A 23,754-nucleotide genomic window follows, 5' to 3' on the forward strand; every position below is an offset into this window, starting at 1 on the left:
ACGAGCGCAGGAGGATGATTCGAATATACAAATATCTGAGTTTGACAAAAAAGGAAAAGAAAAGAAAAGAAAAGAAAAGAAAAGAAAGAGAAAGAGAAATCACCGCAGCATCAAAAGTTTCCGATCCCCGTCCTGTTGTCACAGTTTCGTAAGAACTCTTGTCCTTGAGAAAAGAAGTTTGCAGCAAGAATAGAGAATTCGTCATCTAGTCCATCAGGCCGCGGTGAATTTCCTGGCTCCATGGTATACGGGGGGCCTGTAGGGAATGGCGTTTGAAGACCATACTGTGGCATTGGAGATGGTGAAAGTCCCTGTGGGGGACCGAGTCGAAATGGTTCGGGCAGGGGAGATGTTTGAGATACTTCTCCCGTAAATGTGGGAGGCTCCGAATACAAAGAGTCGCCGAACATGCGTCTGGCAGAATCTGAATCGCTGTTTGAAGAGTATTCGAGGATCTCCCAGAATCGAGAGAGATCTATTAGTAGACTCTTATTTTGAGCTCCGGATTCGGGCTGGTAGGAAGCAGAGACAGCATCTTCCAAACGTTGTAATCTGTCGGCCTGCGGTACAAGTACTTCACTTAGCCTGTTATCTATAATCAATACGATAAAACATACTAATCGGGCCATATACGGCCATTTCTGCCCCAGCTTCTGTACAAAGCTGACACATATGAGAAACCGGTCACGCTTCTCTTGACGAATTGTAGGGTTTTCGGTAAAACTCAGCTGTAGTTCAATCGTAGCCACGACGGCAGCGCTGTATCCCAGAAACGGATCAGAAACCATGAACGACTTCTCTTCAAAATACTTAATAAAATGTATTATCCAGGTGGTGTGTGTTGATATTAGGTCAGAGGTGTGTTGCAGGAATATCTCGGGGATAGTGCTTCGGAAATTTCTGAGACCCAGGGAAAGTAGAAGTGGATGGTTGAGGAGACATAAGATGGTATGATATAGGCACTGGTTTAGGAAGAATGGGCCCCAATAATTTCGGTTTGCTTGGAGATCCTCGAGCGTCCTTTCAGATAAGCTAGCGGGCTTGAATCGATGGATATACGGCACGCACGTTTCTAGGTCCATCTGAAGTGTGATTATTTTGGAGTATTCTGATTGCGAAGACCACGGTGGTACGTTAGTTGGCTTCCCGTGACGACGAACATATCTAGCAGTCTTCACAAATACTTCACTGAGCATGATCACATAGGCCACTATGCCTTGATCTTTGAGATCAGTAGTCCGAGCTCCATCAGTCATGTCGTTTGGTGAGCGAGACTGTGGCATGCTAGGACTCTCTGGGTAAGGTGGGAAGCTGCCATCTGGGAGATCCATATAGTCAAATTCCATTCCATGAAGGCGCTTGAGCAGGCAGATGCTCCAAAAGCATCGCCTACGCTCTTCTCGCGCCGCAGGCGAGAGAACAACATGAGACTCCGAAGCAAGGTTCGCACACTGTGCTAAATTCATAGCTAGGCTGCTGTGGATACTCGAGCGATGAGTATTTCCATCTATGAGTCCAGTTAGCGTAGACAAGTCAAGTTTCAGCAACTATCTTACTTGTGAAATCCACTAAGCTCAGAAGACATAAACATTGCAAGGTTGATAGCTCAACGGATCCTTCTGATACCCGTCTCATCACTAAACTGCGGGCCACTTCTGTATAACCGCTAGTGCGAGCTGCTAAATCATTGGAATCGCGATATTGATCCTCTGCAAATCGGGCACTCAAGGCAAGAATGGCGTAAATAACCTCAGGGTCACGATTTCCCAGACTACTGAGAAAACTGTCCCTATGAAAAAGAGGGAGAGGCTGCGAGTCGCAGTATAGCAAATACAGCTCTGCAATAGCAAGGACATTTTCCCACGTCGGAAGAGGTGTGAGTTGGCTCAGTGGTAAGGATGATGTTACGGAGCTACCAAGGGTAGGTGGCACAAAGGACATCGTTGTCTGTTGTTCAGATCTTTGGTTATTCCGACTGATGCAACTATTAGCAGTTCCCTGGTATGGCCTTAATGTGGTTGGCGTACCTTAAAGCATCCAGGACCTCGCTCATCTTTGATTCAAGGCTGCCTAAACGGTCCTCCTGTGGCGTATGTTACCAGACCTGCTTTCACAGGCTCCAACGGATTGATTCTTACCAAAGCTTGGGAAATCCTTATTTCTGGAGTAGTTAGCATAGGAGCTGGATCTCCAGGCCCAAGTCCATTTATTAGTGATCTTCTTCCTTCTTCAGCATATGCGCATGGCTGCTGTAGCCGTGCGCACAACGAGCAAACTGGCTGTTCTCCGGGGCATTTTGCCTTCTTGCGCCTGATTTGAACTCAGTCATTGTATTGTATAATTATTATGGTGGACTAACCTGCATGGCTCGCATGCCTGGCGCACTCGTTTTGCTGGCCGCCCAGCAGATGTACGGTTCATTTCCGCTGGAAATTAGTATGGTATGAATACCTGCGAGGCACTATCAGGATACCCGATGTTTATCATGACATAATGTGGAGTAGCATACCAATATATACTTGACTTAGAGCGACACTCGATCACTAAACAAAACATGCGATTAAGAGTAGCTCATATGTGCTAAGTATAGCATGACTACGCAAGCAAGTCATATGTACATTGCGATGCTTGTCGCCTTCTATATCGAGTGAACATTGTTGGTATGGATACAGTGGTTTAGCCGGTCAACATCCATTGGATGCAATCGCCGCCAAAATGGCTTACTAAGCTACAGGGCAGCTCTCGAAAATCATCCGGAGTCAGCTGATAGATGTTTTATACTAGCTATGAGCATTGCATTCTCTCCAAATGTACAACGGAACAAAGACATACGGATGTAATTGTTTCGTCTAGCCAATTCCCGACTACTATATAGAGGGATTCATCGCACACGTGCCGTCCGCACACAAAACAACAAGAACTCACTGGATGGCTTCTTCAAAAACGCACTGGGTATAAGTATCATGCAAGATTATTATAGTCTATCCATGGATACAGCGAGCCTGCAACCGGAAACTTAAGGATTGAGTTGAGGAAAGAATCCACACATTGACGCCCTAGCTTATCTTATATACAACGCTGAATATCTTTCTCTCAAAACAAGCCATCTTGAAAATAGAGATACACCACCAATCGCAACAATGTTGTTATTTTGTTTATTATGACAAACGTAGCTTGGCGAGAACCCCATTTATTCCTTGCCGAACCAGGTCTTGTGGCCCTGTATATAGTGTTAGTACAGTTGTCACAATGTATAGGCTGCTTTAGCTAGGAAGCCACGCATAGTCCAAGGAGTAGCAGGGCGACTTACGAAGACCATGCGGATCATAGCGTAGGTGGTAGCTAAGATAAGTTAGCATTTAAACAGGCATCCAGAATATGCAGACAACACTCACCAGCACCCAGGCCGTAGACGGAGAGGAGGTAGGGGTACATGACGTACTTGCTACGCTCGGTCTAAGTAGCAATTGAAGTAATTAGGATGTTGTTGTTCTCCGACATATCGTACACGCTTAATGTGTAGATCAACTGACCTTCCACCACTGACGCTTGCCGTCGTGCTGCTGGAAAAGACGCTGGTAGTAAGGGACACGGTTCTCACGGAACACGAATCTAGAGGAGCAAAATTGAGATATCAGCTTCGGCTGTATTCACCGGGGTCGACTGGGCACGACTCGGCCAATTGAGCACCAAATTCACCGGAGGAGCGGGACTCAATTGCTGGATCTGTGCGCGGATATGCAAATTAGGTAACAATTGAAAATTACATACCCGGCCATACGAGGAGCGGTGCGGAACATTTTGGCGGTGCGAAATGCGAAAGACTGAGGGGGTTGAGGAGAGAGAGACGACAATGGCAGGTGAAAGACTGGCAGCAGTGATCATTCGATGTCGTGAGGTGTGGATCCGAATTGGGAGTCGAATATCACGTGATTTTCCTGATCGCTCCGCCTTTCAGGTGCATTGCTTAGTAAATGATGGCTCTCATGTGATTTTTGAAAAGCCTAACCTAGAATAGCATAGCGCATTATCGGTCTCCGTCATTGCCAAAAAGTGTCCGCGATATCAAAGAGCTTCAGAGGCGATTAGAGACACTCCTTTTGACTCCCCGACCCTGATGAATTTCGACATATGAGGCATAGGCGAGGAGGATGATTACAATATTCGTTACTCTTTTCCCACCACTCTCTTTTCATCACTCATGCGACCGGCTCTCCTTCGATTACTGAAGAGACCATCAGCTCTCTCGGTTCTCGACTCTTTAATATCGGCGCCCATTGGAATTGAACAGCTAGAGTCCAGATACCAATGCGAGTGTTTACGACGCTACAGACAAGCCTCGCGGCAAGGCCGAAACGCACAGCCGGTCGAATCGGAGCCAATAGCTAGTGCTGATTTTGGTACACGACCTGCGCGACCACCGCTTAGTTTTCGTGTATATGAGATACAAGCGCCACGGACACAATCGAGGAACAACGGACAGACAAACTATGCATCCACTGATATACCTGCTACTGACTCACCACGGGGCTTATTTTTACAGCCGGAAAAACTGGAATTCGAGTCGGATATAGGACACACCAATGACATAGGGACTCGTCTAGTTGACGACCCGAACCGGCGGCACGACTTCGCTCTCTGGGAGGAATTGCTCCGCTACCGACAACGGCATTATGGAGATAGAGGTACATTGGATATCTGGGAGGGCTTAATGACCCGAGTGGAAGGAGTACAGCTTCCTGTTTCTGGGGACACAGCGGACTTTTTCTGGCAAAGCTTTGTGGAATTAGGCTTAAAACAGGAAGTTATACTGAAGGAGCTGGCGGATTATGCTTTTGAGCTATGGGTCAAAACCGGAAGGCGATGGGACAGATTCTACGAGAGTATCGTGGGAGGGTTCCTCGAACGTGGCTTGGCGCAGCAAGCAGTGGAATGGCACAAACGGCTTCGAGATCCCCATTTGTCCTGTCCGAATGACATCCTCAGTGTCCTTAAACCGGCTATAAATTCGTCCAACCCATTCTACGCTACATCTGCCATCCCGTGGAAGCCCAAACGTCATTTGATTCCCGCGGGGTTAAGGGCCTTCGAGAGTATCTGCCGTGCTACACACGGTCACAAAATCTACAGCCAAGCCATATCCACCGTGCTACAGAGTGATTACATTGATTATGCCCCCCGACTACATAAACTTTTGATCGAGCGAGGTGACCATCCGCAGTCCTACGAGGACATTCAGGCACTAATCGAACACACAAATGAGTATGGCTCTTCAGGGCTTATTCAGAAGCTCCATCGCTATGCTAGTGTTCGGTTCCCCGACCAGGTCGAAGCGATCAACGAAGACGAATCTGGCCCAAGAGGTGAGTTAGCAAGGCAGCCAGAGGATCAACCGTCAGACTCTCGTGGAAAGGCCTGGCTAGAGGAGAAGCCTTTCAAGGATGACTTCGGTGCCAGACTGTTCGCTACAAAAGCTCTTAGGTTTGAAATGATCCTCTCTGGATTACGAATGTTTGGCGTGACGACCATCGGGCCTCAGTCACTACGCGAGATGGCTATCCGAGCGCATGGTTGCCAGGATATAGCTGATAAGCTCCAGGAGCTTCAAAAAGCTGGGATTTCAGTAGGCGACAGTGTATTTGTACGTCTCCTTCACAAGTTAGCGACGGAAAACCGTGATATCCTCCTGTCCGATCTGCTTCACAGTGACCAGCATCCGGACGTTTTGGAGGACGCTCAGCTGCAAGAGTCGCTGTTGTTATCGTACTATGTCACTCGCGATTGGCGCCCGTACAACCTGACTTTGGCGATTCTTGGCCAGATATTTGAGGATAAATCGGACCTTGCCAACGTTCATTTTCGGAAATTTTTGGCGGCTGGGGAGTGGAAGATGGCCATCCAAGTTGTTGACAACATGGCCCTACGCGGCGCGACGCTGTCTCAAGAGAGCATTGACTTCATCGCTGAACGTGTTCTCATCCCACGCGCACCGGGCAAACCACCTCGGCGCGACGATATTCCTGCTACAAAAGAAATTAAATTTGTTTCTCACGCCCTGCGGCACGGTACCTATAACGGCGACCTGGCGGTTACTGAGCTCTGGGTTGAGGTACTGAAGCGCCTAGGGATGCTTAACCTTTGGGACGAACTACGGAAATGTTGTCTATGGCTAGCTCGCCAATATTCGTCTAGCTCCAATACTACTCGGTCCATCGTCTCCTATCCAAAGAAATCACAACGCGATACGGGCGCTCTGGCCCAGCAGCATGGGGACCCCTTACTCCGGAAGATCTTCAGTCGGAACATGCAGGCTGCTATTGTCGCCTGGGGCTTTAGGACGCGGGTTTCTCAACAGCGGAAGTGGATGGTCAGCCACGGGGATCCGCATGAGAGCCTGATCCCTTGGGTACGCGGTCTTGTACTTCTCCGTGAATTAGAAAAAAATGGAGTTCACCTCTCGGTGACATGGATCCGCCGGGCTTGCCGGCATCGCTTGGCAGTACTCTACGGACGGCATGGATTGGTCAATCGTCGGATGAACCGCATGTTGCGGCACGAAAATCCCTACAGCGTGGTGCGAGTGCTCGAAGACATCAATCTTGCCTGGGGCGAGCCATCCTTGTTTGGGGACCGGGAGGTTCGCGATATCAAGGGGTTGGTAAACCCTCCCAACCGGACGAGGCGGAGAAGGGTTAAGAAGGTGAGGTCAGCTTACCTACAAGGAGCGGGTTATTCTCGTATGAGAGAATTGTATAATAGTAGCGCCAAACGGGACTCGCATGTATGATATAATGAGGGCAGAAGCATAGATAAAGTTCTGCTCTACAATAGATAATGTTCTCCTGCACATGTTCAGACCTGTCCACTGGAATGTTATGTTCCGAAACAAACGCGAGAGTCCCCCTAGCCGAATCACAATCATTGATAAGACGTCGTACGGAGTACTTCCTGTAGTTTAGGGCATTCTATGAGGAATACCTCATGATGCCAAGCACCCGTCTGGAAGGGTCGGGACCACAGCAACGGCAAAATAGGGTTAAATGGTTGGCTGAGCCACGCATGGCGCGTCACCACAAAGCCTTGTCTTTCTAAGAATAGTCGCAGAGGCAACGCGGCCACCAGTTTCCTTCCCTAATAAAATACCGTCCCCATGGCCCACTATCACACTCGGATCGACGACATGCGTCTGAGGCCTCCCAGTGGAGATCCACTAGCGGTGTGTTGTTGCCTTGGGTGAACGTTTGACTCTTATTTATCTATTGTAATTGAAGGAGTGGGGTTTGTTTCTTGGATCGTGGTCCTCAATCTCTTCAACTCTGTATCAGATTCATAGACTGGTCGGCATTCCTCCCTGAAACAAACAAGTCTCTTGATCCCAGTACTCCATATCGCACGGACTACCACGTTCTAGTCATATCAATAGTTCCATTGCATAGTACATCTCCACCTCCTTCCCTTCCTTCTCCTTTTCCACTGCAGCCGTTGCATATTTGACGCTGCTCATCCTGGTCATTGACCGTTACCATCACATATTACGCCGCTGTCAATATGCTAGGGTTTGGCCTCTTAGCTCTGCTTCCTTTTGCTGCCGGAACGGTGCTCCCGCGGCAAACAGCATGCAATAACTCACCAGATTTATGCTCGAAATCTTACGGCGAGATCACTCATCTGGGTGCACATGACAGTCCTTTTGTACGAGATGCGTCGACTGGCTATTCGACGTCGGGGAATCAGTAAGTTTGACCAAGGGCGATTCCGTTATCCCCTACTTATAGTTACTAATCGTACTTCAGGTATTTCAATACTACGGTGCAGCTCGACGCTGGCGTTCGCTTGATCTCGGGCCAGGTCCACAAAAAAGATAGCGAATGGCATTTGTGTCATTCTAGTTGTGAGTTGCTGGACGCAGGGAAGCTGAGCACATGGTTGTCCGAAATCAAAAGCTGGTTGGATTCCAACAAGAACGACGGTATGTTAATCCTGTATATTATACCCTCCTTGTCTCTCTGTTGGTCGATAATCAAAGACTGGTGCTGACAACGGTTCCCATTCCTAGTGGTAACGCTGTTACTGGTCAACTCTGACGACGCTTCTGCCTCTGATCTCCATTCGCAATTCCAAACTGCCGGCATCGTCGACTACGCATACAAACCCACCTCCCAGACCTCCGCGCCGAGCTCGTGGCCGACGTTACAAAGTCTTATCGACGATGGAACTCGATTAATGACATTTGTGGCATCCTTGGATGCATCCAAGAATACCGTGGCCCCGTACCTTATGGACGAGTTCACCTACATTTGGGAGAACCCTTACGACGTAACGAACCCCTCCAACTTCTCCTGCAACCCCGACCGTCCATCCAGCCTCCAGAACGACCTGTCGTCCGCGCTCTCGTCGAATCGTTTACCCTTCATGAACCACTTCCTCTACCAGACCGTTCTCACCCTGGAGTACCCCAACTCCAGCTACGTGTCGACCACTAACGCGCCGTCCGGCGGAACCGGCAACCTGGGCGATGCAGCCACCAAGTGCAAACAAGCCTACGGCCGCCAGCCAGCCTTCATCCTAGTTGATTTCTTCGACAAGGGCCCCGCCATCAAGACCGTGGACAGCCTGAACGGTGTCACCAATGCCGTGGGCCGGACCAACCTAACGGCCGCCACCCAGACCAGCGGTGCCTCGACCTACTCTAACGTCTTCAAGGGACTGGTTGAACTGGTGCAGAGCGCCAAACTGGGCTCCAACCCCAGCATGGGCGAATGGGTCTGGGTGGGAGGCGATTGGGGCAGCCTGCTCGGCGGCGGCATCACGCTCTAAGAGGAAGAGATGCTTCCGACATTCGTCCATATCGTTTCTTCATTCCCCATTTTTTCACCATGTTAAAGTGTTTAATTGGCGACGGACCCGCTTGAAATCAGCGCTGTTGCTTTTCGAGGCTGAAATCTTTACGGATTAGCCTCGCTGTCGATATTATTGAGAGAAGTCACATGTACACGGGAACACAGGAAATCGGCGTTTTGGGTGAGCCATGACTTGACTTTGAATATAGATGAGCCTTCTTTGTGTTGTCCATATATCCCCACCATCTTCATACCATACCATGCCATGTACGTAGCAAGCGTCAGATATTACCTAGAAATGGAACATACCCGAACAGACCCTCACATCCCAACGCTGGTAAAACACCGGAGAAAGAAAAAAGGATTACAAAACCACTTACTCCTTCCCCAACAGCTCCCGGACCTTATTCACTTTATCCTCGAACGACTGCTCCTTATCGATTCTGTACCACCCGACATCAGCCCTCGTCACCACAAACGCACCACCATCCCAAGAGGGGTTGACGGCGCACAGTGACCGCACCCAACCCCCACAAACCACCCCGGAGAAAGAAAGAAAGGAAGGAAAAGAGAACCAACCTCGACCCAACCCTCACATCCGTCTGAATGCGCACAATCCCCTGCTGATGCAGAATGGTATGCGCCTGCCCAATCACCTGATGCACTCTGTCCCAGGGCCCCTCTGAACAAACATGCCACAAACACACCGGTCAGCTTCGCAATCGGACCAATACCAGGAGGACAAACAACGCATCAGGAGTGGGACGCAATCAGTGCATCGCTTTTCATACCGAGGGTTGTGCCGGCGCTGTGCATCACGTACTTGAGGCCGGATTTCTCGACCAGGCGTTGGACATCGGCGATTTGGGCGGAGACGGACGGGGAGGAGGTGCCGATCTGGACAGCGAATGCGCGCGTTCTGGATTAGTTTGGGATGGTCTGATTTACTATGATCCGGTGGAGTTGTACGTGTTGCATGGTCGGGTTGCATGTATCGTGTTGGTTTTTGCCGGGACGGATGGAAGGGTTCTGGAAGGGAGACAGTCGGATCTTACCGGGATTAGGCAGAAGTCTGCGGTGCAGTGGGCTGGTGTTGGGATCGAGGAGATGTCGGAGGAGGCCATTGCGGTGGTGTTGTTCGGTGGGTTTTTTTTGGGTTGGGTGTGGTGAGTTCGATTAATGGAGTGATTTTGGACAATGGGAATTAATCCGGTTCGGATTGGAATATCAAAAGTTTAATCAATGAATAGGGATTGTGTGAGCGAGAGAGAGAAAGAATTCAATTGACTTGGTGATGTTGACGTTGTTGAACACTAAGACGCGGGGCAAAGGAACTTAAATCCATGCATGGAGGGGCCCTTAATGGTTCGTTCTACTGTTCAGCTGGTATTGTCTCCAGGGCGATCTTGGATTCTATAGATAAAACGATCAAGGTATTCATTTCTTGTTGGTGCTTCTCTGATTCCTCTTTTCATAGACGTTTACATATGTCTACACTGACAGGTATCCAGTCAAGTGATTGATATACAACACCCCACTACTCAGTCATCCAAATCACTACTCGTGACGGCCATCTTCATTGGGGCCGACAGGAACAGTCTCCACAGCTGCTAAACATGTACGATGCAATCTGATTCGAGGCAACGTGCCATTCACAAATGGACTCCGGTTGGATAAGCCTTGCCTGGTCGCTGCGTCGTTTTTTTTTTCTCAGTGGAATGTCGAATTTTTTTTTTAATTTTAATTCATACCCCAGATCGGGTTGTGCCATCACTTGCGACTAAAAACCCTGATCCCCGTCGGAATCTAATGATCCTGGAGCCGATTTATGCTAGTCAGAGGGGATCGGCGGTTTCGAGTCTCTCGCAACTTCTACACTACCAGGGGAGCGACACAAACATGTTGCCATTGACCATGAACGCAACCGAGGGTAAAGAACTGATTATATGGAAAGAATGAAAAAGTTAAAAGGATGATCACCAGCCAGCCTTCTCCAAGCTGACCGTATAACTAACTAACCAGAAAGTATTAATAAACCTGCCATTGATTGTCAACCATGGAACCAACTTGATTTTATTTAACCCTTTTCGCGGGGTCCCTCTGTTTTTTGTTTTTATTTATTTTATTTTTTTTTCTCTCCCACTTCAGTCCACTTGTTAAACTAGACCCTGCGTCATTGTACATCTGGACGTGATCGTCATCGTGGTCAGCCCTGTTGAGCGGAATTGATCCCTTTTTTTTTAACCGGGCAAGGCTTTGAAAGGTCAACTCCAACTTCATGTACTGAACGGTGACCGAAGCCTCCCGTCCCGTCTACACAGTCCACTATCCGGTTCGGTTTCTCTGTTCTGAAACAAAACCATAGTGCTCTAACAAGGACGACTGTTTTTCTACTCCTGCACTTGATTCTCAGTGCGACATTCGTTTCTGGTTCCTTGATATCTTAGTTCCGCACTCTCATTCGCCCAGAAACGAAGCGGTGATCGCGGTTGTGGCAAACCACTGGGATATTCTCACGCCGTCGCTCTGACCTCTTCGAGTGCGCAGTCTTTCGTATAGCTCCTTGACTACCGTCCTAGCCTGGTCTACCTTCACATGATTTTGTGGAGAATTTCCATTCTTCGTGATTGTTGACCCATCGAGCGGTCATAGGATTATTTATTGGCCTGTCCCGTCGAGTACAGCGTCGCTGACCGCCTATCGCCGTCAACGGTGTGCACAAATCACTCTATCTAAGCACAGCTTGCCAGTGGTTTGCATTGGTAGACGTCTGTGTGCCCGACGCCCTGATCGTGTTCACATCGGACTCAACTCTTACTGGTGTAATCCACTCGACCTACTTGCTTCGTTCGCAAGGTGCATGCGACTCATCGTCTGCCGGCCGAGGTGATTTCCTGGAACAATATCAAAGTCTCTGGTGAAGTTGTCTCGGCAGACGTGATCTGATTGGTACATCCAGTCGCCTCAGGTTCCCAAGGCCAACGCCACGCCTGCTGATACGACAAGAACCCTGCACCACGCTGAAAGACTAGATCGCAGACTCTCCACTAAACGTTATCGGCTGGACATTGTGTTTTAGAGAATCACCCCCGTGGTTTCTCCCCTGTCCCAACCTAGCCAATCCGCTCCGCAAAGATAGTACAGCGGCATTGAGAGGTCATATAAAATTACCCTGGGAATTGTATCCTCTTTTGTCCGCACTGGATTGGGCCCAAACATCATACAGGCCAATATAAGAACAAAGCCGAGGCAAGACGCCCAAAAAAAACATAATAATATAACATTCGGTAGCCATCCTGTTTTATTCTAGGCTTGCTGCTGTGTTGGGCTATTTTACAATCTCTTAGGAGGCTCTATCGTCCGGGTGAGATTATCGCACCGGGGTACTTAGAATTTCCTTTTGCTTTTTCCATCGCCCCTATAACCCCTGCTAGCTCCTGAAACTATTTAGTCGCAGCGCACCTAAACTGCAAGGGATTAACACCTGACGGCGTCGTTGGTTCTTTCCCCCGACACGCGCAACACCATATTACTGGGGTTGTAGGTGTGTGGAGCAATCCGCTGTGGCCATGCTTCTTCCGCACAAAATAATCCTAGTTCACTACCTCACAACTTAACGGATGACCAAGCCCAATCTGTTAGAGCTCCCAATAGGGGCTCAGCTCGTCTATCTGGCTGAGGGCGGTGCCAACGTGATCTATCGCATCGTCTCGCCGAAGTCGGCTATTGCGTCGAAGAAAGAGTTGCCGCTGGTGGTTAATGGTGCGGACTCCTGTAGCGTCCCACCCGAGTTTAAAGGGAAGTTGCTGCGATTGCGCAAGGACACACCGTCTGGGATCCCTTACCAGGAGATTGCTCGAAACTTTGACAAGAATATTCGCCCTCTCTTCAAGCCGGAGGAGCTGGTGGATCAGGAGCTGGTATGTCTCCCACGGGGGCTGATCCAGCATTGCAATGATCAACTGCACGTCGCCGAGATGGACGGCAAGCGCCCCAAACGACGTCAAGGCGTGTATCTGGCCACTGCCGAGCCGTTCGGACTTCTGATTACCGACATGACCACCTTCAACGACACGGGAATGGTTCTGGCCGAATTGAAACCGAAGTGGCTTCTGCAGTCACCATCGGCGCCGGCTACTGCCCGCAGATGTCGCACGTGCGCCATGCGTGATATGAAGAACCACGAGGCGTGGACGAGGGGTGGGAAACCAGAGCGATCGTTTTGCCCGCTCGACTTGGTCTCGGACAAGTTCGAAAACGTCCTGCGGGCCACTCGGTCGGTCAAGGGCTGCAAAGATTCAAAGCAGCTGGCGAAAGTGCTGTATTGGAACGGGACAATGCAGAAGCTTCTCGCTCACCAAAGAGCACATCGCGATGTTGGGCTGCACGGCCCGGCGGCGCAGTCTCGGGACAAGTCACTCGCAATGACCCTCCGAGACTGCACGATGTTCATCAAGGTACGTCATTTCTTGCTCTCTGCGAGAGTTCTCTAACGTGGACAGATGCCGCGCGACGAAGTGGGCACTGTTGAAATCCGTCTCGGTGATCTGGATCTGAAGACTGGAGCCGGTGGCAAAGCGAAATACTGGCTGGACGTGGAGACGCAGTTGATCTCCGAGGGCTGGTACTTGGGGTCGAAGAGCTGTTCGCATGTGAGCGATTGTGCATTGCAAGGATCCCGAGGTCATTCGCAGCCATCTATCTAGCCTTCCGATTCTATTCTAACTACTTTCAAGGCCTTTAATCATCTTAAGTCGGCAGTTGAGTCACGAAGATCGCATGACGATGGACTGCACTCTATCTTTTAATAATATGCAAGTTACGTCCGGTTTTATGCATTTGGGAGGTATCCGTCTTTCGGTTTTCGGTCTGCATGTTGTGTACATTAGGTGTTTTAAATTTTTATCTAGGTAATACACAAGTTTAGAGAAATCTTAAGCTTAACCTGCACACTTAAGTTGTGCAATGATGTTCGTTTTATACATCGTGACTTGATTGTCAATGAACAGATGCTCTATCCTAATTCATCCTCCCAAGATGGTGATTTTCTCATGAACTACCAACTAGCAGGCTACTCCATGGCATATGTGCAAGTTAATCAACATCGAACGAGGCTGCAATTGCTGCCCTCTAGGCACCCATGCCTTTATTTTTCAAGTAACCATTACGCAATAGATGGACTCACATTCCCAGTCCTTCAGAAAATACATATTTCAACATGATCACAGCATAAGTCATCACCAAACATATCCATCCCTCTATATCCACAGTTTAAACACTATACTGAGCTTCGTTCACCATGCCAGACAAACAGAGATCCACTGAGAAGAAAAAAAAGAATACAGTACCTTGACTTCACAGTCCTCCACCCAAATCCAGTTCACACAACTACAAACAAGAATAAATACAAATATCAATCAATATATCGACCCCCCCAGAACTGCACCAACCATACCAAACCATCCTCCCTACCCAACAAAACAACAAAACAACATCACAGAAATACATACATACATACACCCCTCCCTCCCTCCCTCCTTCCTTCACTCAAGAACCACCGACTCCGCCCAGCACCAGTCCCGATAAAGACCTACTCACCCAGCCAAAAGCCGTGCAACGGGAATACAGAAGCTTGTTGATTTTACTCATGGCTTCGTGCAACGTGTCTGGGTCGGGAGTGGAAAGCTTGTACTATGTTCTTGGTATTTTGTTCTTGGGTGGGTGGGTACGATGTAGTCGGTTGTGGTTGAATGATGGACGGGTTTTGATTATCTGGTTCAGCTGGGTTGAACTGGTTCTGGGGACTGGGGTTTCAATGTTGTTGTAAGTGGACCGGTTGCTCTGTGTTAGAATATGAGGGTATTTAACCACTGGATTGTATGGTTCTATTTTTTGTCCTGGTATACTTTCATATCATCTACCGTTCATTGCCATATCCAACCCCAGGGTATACAAATATAGTATTCTAGGAAACCCTAGGGTAGTTGGGATACAAAGACAAAATAAGACTACCCCCTTTCCTACAAATATAAACACAGAATGCAATGTAGAACCCAAGATTAGATCAAGATTAGATTAGCTAGTTCGCGAGACAGATAGCCTAAATCCTGTCATGTTTTCAGAATGATTAACGATTAAACCCAATATGGAGGAGTATACGTTATCAGGAATCTTATACCCCAAAGAACACAATAAAACCAGTTGCAGGTCTAGAACCTTCACTCTGGCCTGATTTAAACTATACCCTTGCCTAACTGGCATTGGCTTACTCTTGCTCCTCAGTACTCACTACTTACTAGGAGATAATATACATATATGTATACAGACAGACATGATACATGATACATGATACAACGCTACACAGAGACAACTATACAAATATACAAGAGACAAATATAAACCCAAGCACAGACCCAACAACTACACGTAAACCAAACCAAACCAAACCAAACACACATATGCATACGTACATGCACACATCCCTAAACTATAACATATATACCGGACCAACCACCACAAACAAACAACTCCCACCCTTACCTATAACAGAGATTAAAAGATGAATCAAAAGAAAAAGAAAAAAAATCTACCGTCTCCTCCCCGCTCCCGCCATAGGCGCCGACGGGAAATTGTACTCCTCGCTCCAGCTATCCTTCGCTGGTAAGTACAGCGCACAGTCCTTGAAGAGGTCTCGTATTGAGTGGAGGAGGTTGGAGAGGTGGGTTTTTAGGGACATTTTTCCTTTCTTTTTCTTTCCTCTTTCTTTCTTTTTTCTTCTGCTTCTCTGTTTGGTTGGATATGGTTTGGTTTGACCTGATTGATAGTATATAATCTGGTATCTCCTCGAAATAACCCTACAGTAACCAGACAATAAGCAAACCACCTCCATCCAACTCCACAGGGCAAACAAAACACGACTACAAGAAACATAGATAAGTACATACGTACCTGAGCTACACAAAATGTGTACACCGTATACCGTCTCGTCTCGCGGTTGGGCCTTATAACAAGCCCCTCTATGGCTACGGAGGTGATGATGCTGCTGTGTTACCTTGATATAAAACCTCCGCTTCACTATACTCCACTCCACTCCACTCCCACTGATATTGACTTGGTTGATTGGATGGAAGAAGTATGTATATTTCTTTTGTTTAGATGTGTGTTTTCTTGGCTGGAATGAATGAAGGAATGTCTTGGCCTGTTAAATTAATTAATGATTCTCTTATTCTGGTTTTCTTCGTTCGAAAGGTATGGATATATATTGTGATGGATATTAGACTTACAGTGGGTATTAGGTACTGAATCCGCACTTCCCCTCTCTCAGGTACCGTGTTTGAATCCTCCGGTCCGGTTTAGAAGGATCAGGATGGAGGAGAGTTCCTTTCGTGGAGGATGGTTACAGTGACCAGAGGTGCATGGCTGGTGACGTGTCGGTGAAGTCAGGACGGATTGGAATTGGGATGAAATTTATTTGATCTCTTGTGAAGTAAGTTCGGGCCGGACCGAGATCGGGGAAATGGAAGAGTTGACTGTGGAGTGATGTCGTATGGTAAATAGTACGAACTGCTATCATCCATGGTTCATCACCTGGTGTAACCGGCAACCAGAGGATACGAACTGTCAGATTGTCGATGAAGTATTTCTTACAAGTTGGCCAGGAGTTCTTGGCTGTCTTTAACTTTGTGCCAAGTGATGAAGTCGCAAGCTGCTTGATCTCAGATTCCACGTAGCACTCTACCATGGACCAGGGGATTCAATCCAAAACTGTCAATAATATAGATTCGATTATCAAGGCTAATCCGAAAGAAATAATAAACACCGCTATACTGCTATGATGCTATACCAGCAAAAGAAAAGAACGCAGACATCCAAACGTCAAACCCTACCATACGTCAAGCCCTAGCGACCCCGACGGTACCACTGCGCTTCGGCCTCACCCAAGCATTCACCGACAGTAGTCACTGTGTGTCTGTTAGCTTTCTGCCATTTCACAGAGAGGAAAGGAAAGGAAGACATACTCCTGAACCCTCTCGCGCTGATCTCCTCCAGCATGCGCTGAGCGAGATTCACCACCGTCTGCTCATGGATATCGTGGGCCAGCACGATGGTGCCGCCGGCATTCAACTCGTTAACGAACTTCTCATAGCTGATGTCGATCCGTGTGGGATCATCATTCTCGTAGTCCTTAGTATCGATACTAGATTCAACAACCTTGTAGCCCAATTGGCGCATAACCGCCAGGACCTGTTCATTGACCTCGAAATACGGCGGCCGCATGTAGGTGGGAATATCTCCCATAGCCGACTGCAGCACGTCCTCAAGGCTCGTCATCTGTTGCACGATCTGCTCGTAGCTCAGGGAGGGGAGGTTGGCATGGTCCAACCTGCAGGGGTCAGTTCTCTTCCGAACAAGAGCCTGGGCGCGCCAGCGGGGTACGTACGTGTGTGATCCGACCTGGTGGCCTTCGTTCCTCATACGCCTGATGATATCGGGATATGTCTGGCTGCCTTCTCCAACCATGAAAAAGGTGGCCTTGGCGCCGTACTCGTCCAGCAGGTCCAGCAGTTGCGGGGTGTAGCCGGATGGGCCATCATCGAAGGTTAGGGCAACGGTGTTCGGGGTGGTGCAGCGCCTGATGACCTGGCCGGTAGGGACGGCGGCAACGGCGTTATCCAAAGGTGCGCACAGGGCATGAGGGGTAAGAGTCATAAGAAGAGAAAGAGTGAAGAATTTATACATCTTGTATATATGTGCGGAAGACTGATGGGGTATAAATGGAGTGTATAGTGAGAGTAATCACTGCAATGACCGAGAATACTGGTGCAAGATGGACAGCGAAGATAAACGAGAGAGAAAGGATATATACGAAGCGAAGGCAAGTGCTTGTTGTGCAAGAAGAGGCAGGAAAGCAGTCAGTCGATGTTGCTTAAATAGTCTAATTCATCTGGGACCAAGCAAAGACTCATGATATCCGCCCAAAATAACAATGGTGAATATCCTGGTGGCGCTCTAAACAAGGTTACACATTTTTATGAAAAAGAACCAGCTCGCAGAAGCAAATCTTTGGTATATCCCAGTATTTATCTCTCCAGAAAGCGAGTCGGCCTGATATAGAGTGAGCATTGACTTCACATGATACCTGTCGATACACCAAACAACCAGCTCATTGGCCAGGGCTCGGAAATTGAGCTTTCAGATCGACCGACAGCTGTAGGCGGTGGTAATCCTCCGGTGCGTATATTTACTCTCCATGCAAGGGGGACTGAGTGGGCTTACAGCCAGAACGAGTGAGCCGAACCTTGTTGATATAACGCTACTATCCCTGTCGTTAGATGCTCGCTTTGACGCGACGAATAACCCATTGGCTACGAGGGCATACGTATTTATAGAAAACAAAGAAAGAAAGAAAGAACGGAGGCGACTCTCGGATCTCGCGATATCCAAGCACAGGCGTGCGAAGCAGTTGGTGTGCTGGCCGTCAGACAGTTGCATGGCGGCGCATTGCCGAAGTAAAACAGAACGCCATTGAACCCAACGTGGAAGGGGCATGTCTCCATGGCAGCCAGCGCCTCGATGGTACCTGAAAGTATCATTCTGAGACCCTCGAGTCCGCAGGGGTATGTCGCAAGGAGGGAATACACCACCTGATAGACGAGCAATGGAATCCCCACTTGCGTCTAGAACCAGGCTGTGAGGACAGTCCGATAGCCGAGGTATGGGGTGGCATCTTACAAGCAATATCCCTTTCACTCTAGACTCATCCCTGTGCTCTCGTGGGAAGGGTTGGGCATCAATACACGGGGTGCTGTCGACCTGGAGACGGAGAACTCGGGAAATAATATCTGTCCAAAGTTGTATCATCACAGTAAAGCTATTAACGTCCAATTGCCTTCATCTCTCAGCACCTCATAAGAATTAAGTACGAATACATGGTACACGAAGTTATGAAACTATAGCAACAGAGATCCAATCGATCACTTTTCTCCAATTGTTCCATCTCCCTTCCCATCTCCCGCCGTGGGAGATTACCCTCTCTTGGTATACTTCTTCATGGAGCGCTTCTGGCCCCGCTCCCGCTCACGCTCAAGGAACTTCCGCTGCTCCTCAGCATTCATGCCACGCAGGATGCGCTCCCGCTCCTCCTTCTTGATCTTTTCCGCTGCTAGCTTGCGTTCCTCGGCCTTCTCCTCCTCGTCCGCACGACGGAGCTTCTTGATCTCCTCCTCACGCGAGTGGCGGACCTTACGCATCACCTCGGCGCGGAAGTGAGCCACGGCGACGAGTCTGTCGGCGAAACGAAGAAATTGGTTGAATAGCGGAATGGAAGAAGCGTAGCCAGAAGCGGATGAGGGAAGGGTCAAGCAGATATGAACACGTTTGCGAGGGACGGCCTCCTCGATCCTATTGCACGAGGTCAGATAAATCGCAAGGGCGTTCGTTCAAGTAACTCACTTCAAAGGCTTATCGACAGGCTGGTCAGAGACAATGAGGTACTTGAAATCATCGCCGGCCTTCTCAACGGCCTGGATCAATTCCGGGGTGAGCAGCGTTTCGGTAATCTCGGCACTTTCCGTCATTACGGTCACCCAAGGTGGGAGCTTCGGGTTCTCCTTGGTGAAAGTCATAGAAGCATCGTAGCGGTCCTGACGGAACTGACGCATGTGGTTCTTGTGCACAATGGCCCAGATAAATCCATCGTAGGTCGAGTTGTTCACCTTGAGAGAAGAGGTATCCTTAGCCGGGACCGGAACAACGTCCTTCTCCTTGCCATCGAAAGTGTACGCAATGGCCTCGTAGGTCTCGGTGGGGCTAGTCCAGCTCTCGAACAAGAAGCCGCAAACAACGTCCATCCAGTAGGTGATCGGGTTGTAGCGCTTAGGCAACTTGATGGCGACGTCAACAAAGGCCACGTTCTGGCGGCCAGTAGCGTAGGAGATGAATTCCTGGGGACCCTTCTCCTTCAGGATCGAATCGGGGGAGGACAGCACCGCGGAAGCCTCATCCTCGGACTTTTGGATGCCATCGAAACCGACGACCGCGAACTCATTCTGGAGCGAGGGCGCATGAGCTTGGGCCCATTCCCGAGCCTTGCGGCGGTTCTTCCGCGTGCCCCAGAGGTGAAAGACTACAATGATCAGGATGAATGGCATCACCATTGCCTCCTGGAGAAAGTCCTTGGGGGACGTCCGCTCCCAGACTCGGTACCATTTCGTATACGGAACGGCGCTGACACCCGGGGTACTCGACGCAGGAACGCCAGAGGACACAGCTGCTATGATCGAGGCAGGAGAAGGCTCTGGTGCTTTCACAAAGTCCGCAAAGTCTGATTGGCAGGACGACAAACGGTCAGTCAACGGTCCAGCCCCAATAGGGGCAATCAATACCCCAACCCAGTTCGATTACATCAAGACTTACCATCCTCAACCTTTGCTGACCCCGACGGCTGGGAGCCGCCAAACATGTTCTTGAACATGCCCGCCATGATGTAGAGAAGGGAGAAGGGGTGAGCACTGGCGGGTTCGGGGCTGTCAAGAAGATGGCGACGTGGCGGAGAAGGAGGCAGAAAGGGAACGGGAAGGTTGTCGGCTCGAATTGACGTTCGTCGCAACAGCGATCGGAGCGAACCTCACTTAGTCTGTGGAGCCGAACTCTGGGCATTTTTGACATTTAAATGACCGCCAACCTGAGAGATAAGGCCAACGCCGCCCCAATCCAGCCTAGTCTACTTTACGGATCAGGTAATGAGCTCAATCTTGGAATCTTCGGGCGCAAATTCGCATTCAATGAAACGGCCAACTCAAGGGAAAACATTCTGTGCAGACGCAGTATACTCAAAGCAAAGAAAATCAAGATGCAAGAAAAGCCAGATAACTCTTTTGACCCACTTCCCAATCCATACCCAGATCCAGTCCAAACCCACATGTAGAATACAATACAGAAAGAGCGAAGTGGTATACTGCACAGACAAGCAGATAGGTAACTCTCACAAAGATAACAGAAACGCCAGCACTTTTGGTACAAACAAACTATCTAAACTCGCTCCAAAGAGAGGAAACAGGAATAATATATAACACAAACACAAAAAGTACAAGACAGGCTGCCAAATTAAAAGTTATGTCGTATCAGTCATTAATATCGCCAGACTCGCTGGGGAACAAAGGAAAGTGGAATGAATGTGAAGTGCTCTTGAATGCAATCAAGATGCGTTTCGGCGTACATGGTTCATTGACCATAAGCTGGCGGGGGATATTCTTCATGGTCAGGACGGCCCCAGAAGGCACCCCCACAAGAGCTAGTGGGCATCAGCTTCTCGTCCCGCATGCGACGAGCAATTTCCCCTGCTAGTCGCTCAACCAGAGCTTGATCGACAGTACTGGGGCTGGACTTCTCGTTGGTGAATGGGAGGATAGTCGAGGGCAGCTGGCGTGTGGGAACGGTCTCCTGTTTCTCATTGTCTCGTCGGGCGGCAATGTGAGCGCGGATACTGCCTCGGGGAGTTGCATCAACATCTCCAGGTTCAGGGCGGTGTCGTGGAGGCTCTGCGGAGGGCCCTCCAGCTTCGCGGAGCATCTCTGTGGCGATGTCGCGACGAGGTAATGGCCGCGAGAGACTGGCGCGACGCCGCTCGGGAATTACAGGAAGACGGAAATCGCTTTCCGGGGACAAGGGTGGCGTGATGGGGTCAGGTTGTTCGTTGACCACAGGCAGGGGTGCCGAGCATATGGACGGGTTGCTAGCGGTCTCTGTATATGCACTTTCGTCGCTCACACTCGCCGTATCACTCGTAGTCTTCGGACGTCGTAGATCCACCACGCGCTTCTTGCGCTTCCTTGAATGTGCTTTCGAATGGCGACCAGCTCCCAAATTCAAACCATAGCCACTAAAGGTATGTGTCGAAGCTGAAGATCGACTCTGGGATGACACGATGCTAGCGCTGTCCTGGAAGGACGACATGCTGCCAACCTGGGAATGGGTCCTGGAGAGCATGGGGCTTAGCGGAGACGTAGTATTGACATTATCACCCTGTTCAGAAGGCGAAGTCCACGCCCGATAAACTACTTCCTGGATGGAGGGAGTGAAAAGAGATAGCGTTCGCTGAGAATCCGTAAGTGCAGCCAGCCGGAGAAGGTTCTTCTGTGAGAACAGGGAATGCGCTTCGACGGAGGAATCCAGGGAGAGCGATGCGATTTCCGATTCATCCAAGGCGTTGCCCAATGAATCTACTGGGTCCTGAGGAGGGCTTGCCAGCGGGTCTTGACCAGGACCTTCACCCGCCGTCTGGTCGGCCTGAGTTTCTATATCGTCACCCGCCCGGTACTCGGGAACCCACAGTCGTAGGGATAGTCGATGAATGATGGCGGGCAGTTCATCCATGAATAAAATGCGCAGCTGAGCCTCTATTTCTCTCTGTAAAAAGTCGCGGACGAACGGGATCGAATCGAACGTAGATGAAACTTTAAGCGATTCAAGCGGATCATTTCGGAAAACCACGGTAATTCCTTTCTGTTTCGAGAAGACGAGAATCACGAAGCCGGACAATTTGAAATCGGATAGTGTAATTTGGAGGGGAATTGTGAGGGGAGTTCTGCAGTATCAGGCACGACTGGTGAGCGACATCGACCAAGGAGTGCGACAGAAGTATTACTTACGCTGCAGCCAAGGGTAGTGGCGAGGCAAACGAGGGTCGTGTGAGAAGATAGGTATTGAGAGGGTTCGCTTGAACGCGCGTTTTCAAAGTCAGGAAAGCATCGCCAGTGTAAGACATCTTGAAGATGCCTCGAAATCGATCCTCCGCCAAGTCACCAATCTCTAATATCTCCAGATCCGGCGGAATGGAACCCAAGTTAAGCTCGGTTACGATAATATCGTCGACGATGATCGGGGGTTTCGGCGATTTATTCAAAGCGGCAGTTAAGAGATCTTGGGCGCGAGTATAGAAACTCGCGTCCGCCATCAGCGGCGACCAGTTGAAGTTGAACGCCATAACCGATCATTGAGAACGGATGGGTTGACTCAAGAAGACCCACGGCGTCTAAAGGGAAGGAAAAAATACAAGGGAAATTACAAGGTAGACGATAACATGGGGAAAAAGGGGAGAGAGGGAGAGAAGAGGAGAGAGGCGAGGTCGGAGAGAGTGGTGGAGAGGGGAGCAGGTGTTAGCGATGATAAGCCGGAAGTGAAGGGAAAAAGCGAAGAAAAAAAAGGGCTGGATTGGATGAAAAGCTCAAGAGATTCCCGAGGGTCTCCCACAGGGTATGGACTCGCGTGATCTACGCGGCGCACGAGCACTCTTGGACGGTTTTGATTCTCTGGTATTACGTTTTAGTCTGGAGTAAATTCTATAAAATCATGTCCATTCAATTATTTTTATTTAATGCTACGAGATTAAACACCTAGAAGGTGTTCTAGAAAAGTTCAAGTTCTAGTGTTCTTCAAAGGCGGAACGGAAGAGAGAAAAAAAAAAAAAAAAAGATCCAAGGGGAAATTGTCAAAATTTCCAAAAATACGTCACAGCGCATCTGACCTCATTTTAGGTCTGGAACCAACGATTCAAGTAATATGACAAGTTCACACCCAGAATAATATACTTTCTCGGCTTTCCGATTCCCCCCGACCGTAATTTATGAACCATTGCAACCGTTAGTTGTCCATACAATACTTACTCAATACATACTACCAGAGCCATGCCGTATGATCTTCATTAGCTCCAGCTACTAAGTAATGCTCGCATCTCTTTCCCTCCGCCCATCGGCATTTACATCTCTTCTGACTGGACCTTCCCGTCAGCCACTGCATTTCTGTTTACGGACCCGGCATCGAGCGGGCCAGAAACAGCATCATCCATGTCGATCTGTTTAGAGATTGCCTCCTGAATATGACATGACTCAGAACATCTGCAATTTGAATGATCGTC

At 49.1% G+C, this 23,754-nt stretch overlaps 10 protein-coding genes across 10 annotated transcripts; 3 read left to right on the top strand and 7 right to left on the bottom strand.

Moving 5' to 3' along the window:
- Positions 1 to 110: 110 nt before the first annotated feature.
- On the bottom strand, positions 111 to 2,421 carry BDV37DRAFT_270277 (putative C6 transcription factor; the record flags this gene model as incomplete). Its single annotated transcript, XM_032084530.1, has 6 exons — positions 111 to 560; positions 618 to 1,507; positions 1,557 to 1,975; positions 2,028 to 2,083; positions 2,139 to 2,310; positions 2,360 to 2,421. 6 exons carry the CDS (start codon positions 2,419 to 2,421, stop codon positions 111 to 113), a joined length of 2,049 nt encoding a protein of 682 aa, XP_031943408.1.
- Positions 2,422 to 3,190: 769 nt separating this feature from the next.
- On the bottom strand, positions 3,191 to 3,800 carry BDV37DRAFT_281331 (cytochrome c oxidase subunit 7; the record flags this gene model as incomplete). The annotated part of the gene is made up of 5 exons (XM_032086797.1): positions 3,191 to 3,220; positions 3,311 to 3,342; positions 3,396 to 3,456; positions 3,534 to 3,612; positions 3,772 to 3,800. The coding sequence occupies 5 exons, from the start codon at positions 3,798 to 3,800 to the stop codon at positions 3,191 to 3,193; spliced, it is 231 nt and encodes a 76-aa protein (XP_031943409.1).
- Positions 3,801 to 4,089: 289 nt separating this feature from the next.
- BDV37DRAFT_244017 (uncharacterized protein) lies at positions 4,090 to 6,937 on the top strand. Its single transcript, XM_032081488.1, has one exon. It carries the CDS (start codon positions 4,202 to 4,204, stop codon positions 6,785 to 6,787), a length of 2,586 nt encoding a protein of 861 aa, XP_031943410.1. The 5' UTR covers positions 4,090 to 4,201; the 3' UTR covers positions 6,788 to 6,937.
- Positions 6,938 to 7,342: 405 nt separating this feature from the next.
- BDV37DRAFT_73935 (uncharacterized protein) lies at positions 7,343 to 8,961 on the top strand. The gene is made up of 3 exons (XM_032091147.1): positions 7,343 to 7,733; positions 7,794 to 7,969; positions 8,057 to 8,961. The coding sequence occupies exons 1-3, from the start codon at positions 7,549 to 7,551 to the stop codon at positions 8,815 to 8,817; spliced, it is 1,122 nt and encodes a 373-aa protein (XP_031943411.1). The 5' UTR covers positions 7,343 to 7,548; the 3' UTR covers positions 8,818 to 8,961.
- Positions 8,853 to 10,073, bottom strand: BDV37DRAFT_73974 (thiamine-binding protein). Its single transcript, XM_032091149.1, has 5 exons — positions 9,896 to 10,073; positions 9,632 to 9,737; positions 9,420 to 9,522; positions 9,221 to 9,283; positions 8,853 to 8,943 (listed from the first exon to the last, which is right to left on the bottom strand). Exons 1-5 carry the CDS (start codon positions 9,962 to 9,964, stop codon positions 8,889 to 8,891), a joined length of 396 nt encoding a protein of 131 aa, XP_031943412.1. The 5' UTR covers positions 9,965 to 10,073; the 3' UTR covers positions 8,853 to 8,888.
- Positions 10,074 to 11,790: 1,717 nt separating this feature from the next.
- BDV37DRAFT_73940 (inositol-pentakisphosphate 2-kinase) lies at positions 11,791 to 13,772 on the top strand. The gene is made up of 2 exons (XM_032091148.1): positions 11,791 to 13,297; positions 13,343 to 13,772. The coding sequence occupies exons 1-2, from the start codon at positions 12,461 to 12,463 to the stop codon at positions 13,544 to 13,546; spliced, it is 1,041 nt and encodes a 346-aa protein (XP_031943413.1). The 5' UTR covers positions 11,791 to 12,460; the 3' UTR covers positions 13,547 to 13,772.
- Positions 13,773 to 16,739: 2,967 nt separating this feature from the next.
- BDV37DRAFT_270281 (chitin deacetylase) lies at positions 16,740 to 17,579 on the bottom strand (the record flags this gene model as incomplete). Its single annotated transcript, XM_032084531.1, has 3 exons — positions 16,740 to 16,801; positions 16,859 to 17,223; positions 17,281 to 17,579. The coding sequence occupies 3 exons, from the start codon at positions 17,577 to 17,579 to the stop codon at positions 16,740 to 16,742; spliced, it is 726 nt and encodes a 241-aa protein (XP_031943414.1).
- Positions 17,580 to 17,805: 226 nt separating this feature from the next.
- On the bottom strand, positions 17,806 to 18,954 carry BDV37DRAFT_74132 (uncharacterized protein). The gene has a single exon (XM_032091152.1). It carries the CDS (start codon positions 18,699 to 18,701, stop codon positions 18,033 to 18,035), a length of 669 nt encoding a protein of 222 aa, XP_031943415.1. The 5' UTR covers positions 18,702 to 18,954; the 3' UTR covers positions 17,806 to 18,032.
- Positions 18,784 to 20,451, bottom strand: BDV37DRAFT_74104 (CCDC47 family protein). Its single transcript, XM_032091151.1, has 3 exons — positions 20,256 to 20,451; positions 19,293 to 20,163; positions 18,784 to 19,241 (listed from the first exon to the last, which is right to left on the bottom strand). The coding sequence occupies exons 1-3, from the start codon at positions 20,320 to 20,322 to the stop codon at positions 18,866 to 18,868; spliced, it is 1,314 nt and encodes a 437-aa protein (XP_031943416.1). The 5' UTR covers positions 20,323 to 20,451; the 3' UTR covers positions 18,784 to 18,865.
- A 535-nt stretch (positions 20,452 to 20,986) lies between these two features.
- Positions 20,987 to 23,271, bottom strand: BDV37DRAFT_74102 (MDM34 family protein). The gene is made up of 2 exons (XM_032091150.1): positions 22,490 to 23,271; positions 20,987 to 22,425 (listed from the first exon to the last, which is right to left on the bottom strand). The coding sequence occupies exons 1-2, from the start codon at positions 22,822 to 22,824 to the stop codon at positions 21,063 to 21,065; spliced, it is 1,698 nt and encodes a 565-aa protein (XP_031943417.1). The 5' UTR covers positions 22,825 to 23,271; the 3' UTR covers positions 20,987 to 21,062.
- Between the last annotated feature and the right edge of the window lie 483 nt (positions 23,272 to 23,754).

This window comes from Aspergillus pseudonomiae (assembly GCF_009193645.1).
Source record: "Aspergillus pseudonomiae strain CBS 119388 unplaced genomic scaffold BDV37scaffold_19, whole genome shotgun sequence".
NCBI lineage: Eukaryota > Fungi > Ascomycota > Eurotiomycetes > Eurotiales > Aspergillaceae > Aspergillus > Aspergillus pseudonomiae.

Bases quoted from the DNA above. Each gene is read 5' to 3' on its own strand.
- BDV37DRAFT_74102 (XM_032091150.1), bottom strand. From the start codon at position 22,824: ATGGCGTTCAACTTCAACTGGTCGCCGCTGATGGCGGACGCGAGTTTC. The intron at 22,426-22,489 runs GTAAGTAATACT...CTGATACTGCAG, and splicing joins CCACTACCCTTGGCTGCAGC to AACTCCCCTCACAATTCCCC.
- BDV37DRAFT_73935 (XM_032091147.1), top strand. From the start codon at position 7,549: ATGCTAGGGTTTGGCCTCTTAGCTCTGCTTCCTTTTGCTGCCGGAACG. The intron at 7,734-7,793 runs GTAAGTTTGACC...ATCGTACTTCAG, and splicing joins TATTCGACGTCGGGGAATCA to GTATTTCAATACTACGGTGC. The intron at 7,970-8,056 runs GTATGTTAATCC...TCCCATTCCTAG, and splicing joins GGATTCCAACAAGAACGACG to TGGTAACGCTGTTACTGGTC.
- BDV37DRAFT_73974 (XM_032091149.1), bottom strand. From the start codon at position 9,964: ATGGCCTCCTCCGACATCTCCTCGATCCCAACACCAGCCCACTGCACC. The intron at 9,523-9,631 runs GTATGAAAAGCG...ATGTTTGTTCAG, and splicing joins CAGCGCCGGCACAACCCTCG to AGGGGCCCTGGGACAGAGTG. The intron at 9,284-9,419 runs GTTGGTTCTCTT...CGGGTGGTACAG, and splicing joins GATGTGAGGGTTGGGTCGAG to AATCGATAAGGAGCAGTCGT.
- BDV37DRAFT_73940 (XM_032091148.1), top strand. From the start codon at position 12,461: ATGACCAAGCCCAATCTGTTAGAGCTCCCAATAGGGGCTCAGCTCGTC. The intron at 13,298-13,342 runs GTACGTCATTTC...TAACGTGGACAG, and splicing joins ACTGCACGATGTTCATCAAG to ATGCCGCGCGACGAAGTGGG.
- BDV37DRAFT_74104 (XM_032091151.1), bottom strand. From the start codon at position 20,322: ATGGCGGGCATGTTCAAGAACATGTTTGGCGGCTCCCAGCCGTCGGGG. The intron at 20,164-20,255 runs GTAAGTCTTGAT...CCTGCCAATCAG, and splicing joins GTCAGCAAAGGTTGAGGATG to ACTTTGCGGACTTTGTGAAA. The intron at 19,242-19,292 runs GTGAGTTACTTG...CTCGTGCAATAG, and splicing joins CCTGTCGATAAGCCTTTGAA to GATCGAGGAGGCCGTCCCTC.
- BDV37DRAFT_244017 (XM_032081488.1), top strand. From the start codon at position 4,202: ATGCGACCGGCTCTCCTTCGATTACTGAAGAGACCATCAGCTCTCTCG.
- BDV37DRAFT_74132 (XM_032091152.1), bottom strand. From the start codon at position 18,701: ATGATACAACTTTGGACAGATATTATTTCCCGAGTTCTCCGTCTCCAG.